At 41.7% G+C, this 8,680-nt stretch overlaps 1 protein-coding gene and 1 long non-coding RNA gene across 2 annotated transcripts; one reads left to right on the top strand and one right to left on the bottom strand.

Moving 5' to 3' along the window:
- Positions 1-560: 560 nt before the first annotated feature.
- LOC133009054 (synaptotagmin-2-like) lies at positions 561-7,947 on the bottom strand. Its single transcript, XM_061076461.1, has 9 exons — positions 7,930-7,947; positions 7,381-7,615; positions 7,205-7,278; positions 3,909-4,016; positions 2,822-2,989; positions 2,417-2,569; positions 2,017-2,136; positions 1,004-1,115; positions 561-902 (listed from the first exon to the last, which is right to left on the bottom strand). The coding sequence occupies exons 1-9, from the start codon at positions 7,945-7,947 to the stop codon at positions 595-597; spliced, it is 1,296 nt and encodes a 431-aa protein (XP_060932444.1). The 3' UTR covers positions 561-594.
- Positions 5,853-6,354, top strand: LOC133008604 (uncharacterized). The gene is made up of 3 exons (XR_009680518.1): positions 5,853-5,923; positions 6,043-6,136; positions 6,228-6,354. It is a non-coding gene; the product is annotated as an uncharacterized LOC133008604 (long non-coding RNA).
- Positions 7,948-8,680: the final 733 nt, after the last annotated feature.

Here is an 8,680-nt window from a genome sequence, read left to right as displayed (position 1 = left end):
TATATCGGTCATTTCAAATTTAGCCATTACAAAATGCTTCACTATGGAAAAATGAAGAAAACCAGAGACAAACCGAAAAATACAACATCATGTAAAATCAGTCAATAAATAATATAATATAAATTGTTGACTATAAGCATAAAGATTTATATTATATTGTGTTGAGCTAGAATATAAAGATTTAATGATCTTTCAGTAGAGCAGTTACAATAGTACAACACAGCTTAAAGATAAATATGTCAACAACACAAACAACAGGTATTCACTGATTACAGTAAGTACAACACTCAAGTAATATTGATGAAAGGAGTGGAAAAAGTCAGATAATAAGAGCCTTTTCAATAAAATGTGATTTGAAAATAAAAACAAAGAAAAACGAGATGTAAGCGAATGAGTAGATTGTGAAACCTGAAGTTCCAGCTTAGTAGTGACTCCTCTTTCCTGATTGAAGCAGGAAGAACTCTTTGTTAAATCACTTGGGAATCGACAGTGAAGGAGTCCGTGTTTGTCCTTCAGTTCAACAGCTGCCCATCTCTCAACAGCTTTAAACACAGCAGGCGGGGAGATTTAAGAAGTGGGTTTATGAACTGCAGCTCAGATCAGCAGGCCGTGCCACTTTGCTACAGGCTGGCGGACTGAGCGCATCATCCAGTTCCAGTGCTCGTCTTCCGTACTCCTCTCCTTCCCCACAGTCAACTGTCCTATCAGATGTTTGGGTGATTTCCAGGTCGTGTGAGTCTCATACACAGAGATTATGATTTTACACTGCTCCACAGGAAACTCGGGCAGCGAGAACATGAGCACCTCGTTGAAGACGTTCACCCGGCACCGGGCCTCCACCGAGGTCTTCTGTGACCTGAGCTTGCAATGGTTACACTGGACACTGATCCTGACGTAAACGGCTGTACAACACAAGAACAGCAAATCAGTAACTCTATATGCTACACTGTGTGTGTGTATGGTTTCTGATGGTTTTCTATTTGTCAAGAGGTTTGTTATTTACCGGCATCTGAGGATATCTCAGTGGGGACTGTTCTGACCTTTAGCAGACCAACCTCAAGCCTCTGAGAAGTGGGAAGAAACTTCAGTGACAGCAGCACCTCTCCGACACGATCCTGTCCAGAGTGAGAGGATCAACACTTCATAAACCTTGTATGTGATTCAGAAGACAGATTCTGCCTCTTTGTAGTCGGAATTCAAATCTTTCTCTGGTTTCAGCTCCAGTTAAGGATTGTCTCTTTCTGTTCTTTCCTTTCCCCCCTCATACAAATTTTGACTTTTTTTTAATTTTTTAAAAAATATTTTTATTAGGAGGTAAGGCACAGTAGAACAAGAATCAATGATAGTCAACCTCCTTGGATGTTTTTCTTAATTAAAGGACCACATGAACGTGGTACTGCTAACAATACATTACACAATTCAATGAAAATAAGAATAATAATGATAAATAAATAACTGAAAATTCTATTAAGTAATAATTAAGTAATAAAGCTGCACAGTATAAATAAATAAAAATAAAATAAAATAAAAAAAAGAATAAGTAAATGAATAAATAAAAAGGAAGAAGAAAGAGAGAAAAGAGAGAGAGAGGGTGGGTCCGTCAAGGGGGCAGGGACTGGAGAGAGTGGAAGAATGTAAGAAAGGGAAGCGACTTATTATAAAATTTGTTAGAGCTACCTTTCACTGAATATCTGATCTTTTCCAGCTTTAGGAAAGACATGGTGTTGTTGAGCCACTGAGTACTGGAGGGAGCTTTAGTCGACTTCCAGTGGAGAAGAAGGTGGCGTCTTGCCAGTAAGGAAGTAAAAGCTAAAATGTCTATTTGAGTAGAGGTAAACCGGTTATGGTCCTCTGGTAGCCCGAATATGGCAACATGGGGGGAGACTTTTATAGTCACAAATTTTGACTTTTAAAGTTGCAGTTAAATTAAGTTAGTTATTTGAGTTAAACAACGATAATCCCATGACATTATAAATGAGTGTGTCTGTGCAGTGTCACAGAACATGGCTGCTGTACCTTCTGGGGTTGCTGCAGATCCTCGTGCAGCTCCAGAGGGTAACAGACGTTGAGCTCCCCGAGAGGAACCCTCACCCCTCCCAACACCGTGTGTCTCGAGAATTTATCAAAGTCCCACACCTGAGAAACACACAGATACATGACGGACACAGAAAGAAAACACATTCCCTTTCCTCACATGACTGCACTGTCAATTCTGCACTATGACTGTAGTGCTTAGAGCTTAAAATCCCTCAGACGTTGCAGTATGACAGCGAAGATGTAATCTGCGAGTAGTGTTATTCATTTTTTATTTAAAAATGTATTGTCAGTGCAGCTATAAAGTAAGTAGTACCTATTTACGTCTATGATAAAATAGGATTATAGAGTTACTGAGAGTGAGAGGGGTTTACTGCAGGACCTCCATCCTGAGGCTGACGTGATGAAGTGCGTCTTTATCCTGTCGGAGAATGCAGCTGAACTGATCTCCATATAAAGGGTTACAGCTGTCTTTCACAATGCGAGTCTGCCACTCCTGCAGCACTGTCCACAGAGCAGGAGACGTCCCTCCACCCTAAGAGGAGCACAACAGTAACCATAAGCTTTATTTGGTACAAGGACTGAAGGACAATCCGACACATTTTTGAACAATTAACATGGTTTAAAAAAAAGGAGATTTTAAGCCCAATATCAAATACTGTGGCATTCTATCTATGTTTCTTAGATTCAATGCAAAAATCCAGTAATTTTATTGGTTTAAAAAAACTATATATACTATATATGCCTGCTAGTTGATAATAATGTCACTGCTGTGTGTGATAACTACCTCTACGTCCACTCCCTCTGATCCTGCCAACATGAGTCGTAGTTTAACAAATGGCTGGAGGCAGCAGGTCTGGCTGAGCTCCTGAAGCCCCTCCACCTGCAGGACGGTGACCACCAGACGGGACTGTGGCTGGTCGTAGTACAGGGAGAACCGTAGAGATCCATCCACCTGGTGCAAGAACTCCTGTTAGGGAATATACATCCAGCACCTTGTGTTGATACTGTTTAACATCTACTGTTTCCTCAGGGCTTCATTTTGTTCATCTTAACAGAAATGGATTAAAGGGAGGTTCTCAAACACAAATTCTGAATAGCTCTCAAACAAATATTGGAATGATTTACATGAAACTTGGTCATGACATTTCTAGTTTCCAGACGATGAATCCTAATGGTGATTGATATGTTGTAGGTATGAGCTGGGATGCAGATGAGGGCATGAAGTGTCCTGTTTATCATTATTTTGCATGTTATTATTGCATGTTGCATGTTTCTTCAAGGAATGTGTAGAAAAGATTCCCCTGGATTTTCTAGCATCCCCATGAGTTTGACATTAATGTTTAAGAGTGAAATATAAATATTATTAGTCCTTGACGAATCTAGTCACTGAGTGAGTAATGAATGTTGGTTGCTTCCGTCCGGCCGTAGCTTCAATTTGCCAAGATGCGGAGGTAAATACTTATCCCTGCCGATTCAAATGTCTTACTATGATGTATTGTTGATGTTTTTATTGATAAAAAAGTGATTTGACCATATGTGGTCACTGCTGGCTGCACAGGCCAAGTTATAAGGATCAAGGTATTTAGTGGATTGGCATGAAATTTGCTACAAATTTTCAAGTTTTCTAGAAGATCATTCTTGTCTGATTGGAATTATAGAGCCCAACTTAAACAGCTTGACTCTACAAACTGCAAAAGAGTCCCTTCAAACATAGTGAGGAGGAAATAGGTTGAAATACTATTTAGGATGCACGCAAACCATTTAACGACCAGCTTCATCCTCAATTGGTAGATTTAAGATAAGTGTATGAGGCTTCAGATTAAGAGGAGAATCGACACATCACGTCAGGATTATACAGAAATGTCTGTTACCTGTTTAACGTTGGGCTGCTCGCCCTCGTCTCCCTCTGCCTCGCTGGATCCGGAGGCCTGAGGCAAACAACGACTCTGCCTTTGAACCGCAGTGCTGACGTCCTCCACCTGGAGAGGGCGCACACATGCACATCATCAGTGGTGTTATTATCCTCTGCAGCGCCTTCACCTGTAATCTGACTTCACAAGCCACATCTCTCCTGTGTTTGAACAAGTCTGCTCATTAATCTCTATGCACATAAACATGCACTGCATGAAAAGAAGCGTTTGTGTCAATCTGTGTCGCAGGAAAGTGTTGGCACATCCTTCGGTTAGCGACTTTCACACGTATCTGCAGGCAGCAAAGGAAACTCTCAAGATTCCTGCAGTTGTCAAGCCTGAGAGCTGTTGTAAGGTGACCCCCCTGCTCCTACGCCTAGAGGACGCTTTCACATGCAAATGACAATGCTCTGAGCTTCACAAATGCAAATCAGGATAGTTCCCCTCAGAGCAGATAACACCTTTTTCTAAGAGTAAACTAAACTATCTGGCAGAGTGAACCAGGCTGAAAATATATATAAAATCTGAAATTTTAAATTGTTCTTAAATAAGTAAGTGTGCTATAATGAATTACATTGTATACCACGAACAAAGGTCAATGCTGTCAAATTAAACAATGCACTTTATTTCAAATTTTTATTGTCAATCCAAAACAATCCTGAATCTCAACCACTGTACAGAGTGGCATGATTACAGTCACTTTTTCAATTGTGCTGGTTAAATCCACAGAGGATTTGTTAACCACACTTCTACCAGCAAAGAAATTATGCTGGGTATGATCATTTGTGTCCTGTAAGCTCCAAACTTCTACTGGCTTTCCATAAAAATATCTGTCCTCCCAAAATACTGGCATCAAATTCACATGTCAATGGCAAACTAAGCTGTTTTCCATGAATTATAAATGGTACCTTTTCACCACTACTTTCAAAATTGCTATGAAACATTCATTGATTTAATGATTTATTTTTTCAGTGTAATATTTAATCCCCCATGGACTGCACAGTGACAAAACACAGCAGCCGGCTGTTTGGCTACAACATACATCTCCACTCAGTTTGATTATTATTTTAAATATAAAGAAGACACAATATAGAGCTGAAATTCCTTCATAATTTGAACTTCAATTGTCTAATTGTTGTTATTAAACTTTCTCAGTATTCCATTAAAACAGTCAACACTTATATCCAAAGCGACTTACAATAAGTGCATTCAACTATAGGGTTACGAACACAGAACAGCGTGAATCATGTGTGTAAATTTACTAAACACCAGAAAAAATAAACTGGGCCTCAGTCACATACTTATCCCATATGAAGTAACCGCTGCTTTCAGATGACATTTACTGTGAAAACCTCACGTCACCCGCTCGCGTCATCAGGTGATGGGCTCGTCCATCACATTCATCACACACGTTCATCACAGCCTCGTAAACGCAGTGCAGCGTCGAGTGTCGCAGACATGAAACTCCGGCTTGTGTTTAGCTTGTTCCGTACGAGTGACTCTGTCTTCGGGGTAAATAACTTGCTGAAGTCGACACGACGCTTTTCCCTGGAGGAGAAGATGAGTGCGTGGGAAGCAGAGCCGCGGGCCCGGTGTGGACGAGTCGAGGCGGAAAAGACGGATGCACAGTCCCTGAGTTAAGGTAAGAGCTAAGCTAGGAGACGCCATGCTAACTACGAAGCTAACTGGTACATCTGAAAGCATGTCCGCCACTTTGGGATAGCGAGAAAGTTGCTAAAATACGAATACAGCATCGAGTGCTGGAGCAGATCTAGTGCATGTGTAAATATGTATGAATTACTTAGATGTAACAGTTTGTTCTCGTTAAGTTTTTTCATCAACGTGACTTTTTTCTCTTATGTTTTCACAGCCTCAGCCCCCCCCCCCCCCCCACACACACACACAAACAAAGAGGCGTTAGGCTGCTGAGACGCTGAAAGTCCGGATTTAAAGTGCAGAAAATTAAGCCATTGAATGTAAGTAACTGTTTATGAATTGTTTTGGTGTTTTTTTGCTGTGGATCTTCCAACGGTGATGCAGCGCGGCTATTTCCGTTTATTAATAATAAACTCATGTTACTCGTGTTGTTTTCCAGCTGCCTGTCCATGACGTACAAAGACACACTATGAGCCAGTATGATCCGACCAGACCTTACATCAGCATTGAGGAGTTGTCGGAGAAGAGAGAGGGTAAGGTTATATTCATTAAATAATTTTCCAGTTACATGTAAAGGTGTATGTTGTTATTGAACTGTGCAAATTTTACTGAATGTGTTTACAGCTGATTGAAGCGGGACAGATGACATGGATCCATCCTTCCACAGCCAGGAGCGCACCGACCTGTGTCCCACACTTCATATAAGACTGGAAGCTACACTGGATCTCACAGCTACACACCACAGACGTCTACACACTTCAGACAGAGTCCCACAAAGAAGTGATGACCCAGAGGCTGCAGAGAAACATTTCAAGCCTCACCTGGGTTTTTGTACAATATTTTTGCTGTATGTAAATAAAGCTTTGACTCCACATATACCTTGTTCACATTTGTTCCCTGTACAATATGTTCACCTATAACATCAAGCATCACATGAATGTTTAGTTTTAATTAACTGCAGTGCTTTTGGTAAAGGCTTACTAATAAATAATAATAAATATTAATATATACATTTTTATTATTAATATTGTGTGGGAGGGGCTTACCCCACGTGCGGAATGCTGTGACCCCACGTGTGCACTGCAATGACCCATGAGGTGACCAATAGCAACACTTCTACCAACCAATCACGAGTGACATTAGTTTCAAGGGTCTGTGGTTTCCTCCAATGGTGAGTAGAGAGAGGTTCTAGCCAGCGGCTGGACTCCGATTCATATGCTAATTAGATCACACGTCGCGATCGGTCCGCGAGGCTCAGGAGCCCCCCCGCGGCTCTCTCCTTTGTTCTCCATATCCCCCTTAAGGTTCGCAAACGCCGATTGACTCAGCTTATTGTCACTGGTGAACGCCGAGGTAACATCATGGAAACAGTAGGTTACAGCAGGGGATTAGGCCTGTCCGAAGAGGTTTACTGTGACAATAATACTGCTTTTCGTCTAGTGATGGTTTCTTACTTGAGGCATCTACACAGAGTGTCGCCGATAAAATGTTAAAGTTTATGGTTTACATGTAAAATTTCAAGGCTTAATTACATTTCTTTGTCATATGGGTTTAGAAATGAACATTTTAGGATTTTTAAAATCTCCATCTCCTTCGCTCACCTTCATACTTGGAGCTCCAGAGTACTTCCCTGCTGTTGTTGACTTTTCATCTGAATCCAGCACATCACTGTTCACTAGAGTGAAAATCAGACACGTTCAATATTAACTGGTCAGACACTATAGGCTTCATCAACCTGTGCTGTTCAGTCTGGTTCTGTGGCCCTATCCCCACTCACCCGTGTCTTGCTGGGTGTATGTGGTGTGTGTGTTGGTGCAGCATCTGAAGGTCTGCCAGGCCAGGATGCCCAGGGCCAGCAGGAGTAGAGTCACGGAGACGCCCAGGATAATGTACTTGACCGTGTCTGAGAACGGCATCTGCAGCTCTGCAGCAGCCGAGAGCTGCTCGACAGGAGCTGGATGGTCCATCAGAGTGAGCGTGACTCTCTGCCTCCATGTGGTCAATACACACATCTGCAATTCAGGAACACAGGTGAGGGAGTATGGACCTTCTGATGACAACAGTGGAGCGTCAAAGATCAGAGAACAGCAATAGCAGCATTACATGATTTCTGCTTGTTGGCTAAAGTAAAACCGATGGATGATGATTGGTGGTAACCAACAATTGTTCACTACGAGAAGTAGGAGGGAGCAGGAGTGACAGTATTTGAATTAGTGAGCAGTTCAACCTCTATATTACATTGGAATTCTAACCCTGGTCAAGGACCATCATACAACCTGTAAAGGCCGTCCCATCAGTACTTATATCAACTGTTAATGACACTTACAGCAACACCATGCAACATTGCCCTAAAACAGCAGCTTCATTAAAGTGAGTTTGATGGTTCAGTGAGTGTGAATATGGAGAATGTTTCCACCTTCACTCCCTGAAGGGCTAATGGTGGTAAAGTCATTCATACCTCCTATCAGAACCTGTGGAGTCAAATTGTGCTCACACTTCACACAAGATATGATCGACACCGCGAAGGGAAATCGACAGAGAAGTAGCTCAAAATAAAGAAACGTGAAGGAGCTCAAAACTCATTTAAAGATAAAGCTGGTAAACAGAGACATCTTTCATTAGTGTGCAGGTCCTCTGTTTCTGCTTGAATCAGGAACCAACACATGATGACATTAAGAAACAGATGAATATTTACCTGAGGTGCATAAAAGAGCTTCAGCAATCTTCCTCTTCAGGCACGCACACAATTTCCTGTGCTATGAATCCATGCTGTGTGCACTTAATCTCTCACAAGCACTATGGAACTATTCTGCAAGAGAAACACATCTAACTGTTCCGCTGTTTTCAACTCTACTCACACACTCTCCCTCTCTCCTCTCTACACACACTCTCCCAGCACAATACTGCCTGCACACCGTTCTGGACAAACTGGTTTGATTAGATTTGAATATTTGAGGGCGCTTCCCATGACCTGGTCCCCAGCTCTCCTCCTCCTCTGTAGGAGAAATGACTGAGTTTATCCTAAACTCAGTCATTTCACATTATTGGATTAATGGGTGTGTAAGATAAGCCATGAA

The sequence above is a fragment of the Limanda limanda genome, chromosome 8, assembly GCF_963576545.1.
Source record: "Limanda limanda chromosome 8, fLimLim1.1, whole genome shotgun sequence".
Classification (NCBI taxonomy): domain Eukaryota; kingdom Metazoa; phylum Chordata; class Actinopteri; order Pleuronectiformes; family Pleuronectidae; genus Limanda; species Limanda limanda.
This window is presented reverse-complemented; position numbering and strand designations above follow the sequence as displayed.

What these genes read in the sequence shown, in the direction of transcription:
- LOC133009054 (XM_061076461.1), bottom strand. An exon ending in CTGGAGCTCCAAGTATGAAG is followed by an intron (nt 4,017 to 7,204) that starts GTGAGCGAAGGA and finishes CGCCCTCTCCAG; the next exon opens with GTGGAGGACGTCAGCACTGC. An exon ending in CAGAGGGAGTGGACGTAGAG is followed by an intron (nt 2,570 to 2,821) that starts GTAGTTATCACA and finishes TGCTCCTCTTAG; the next exon opens with GGTGGAGGGACGTCTCCTGC.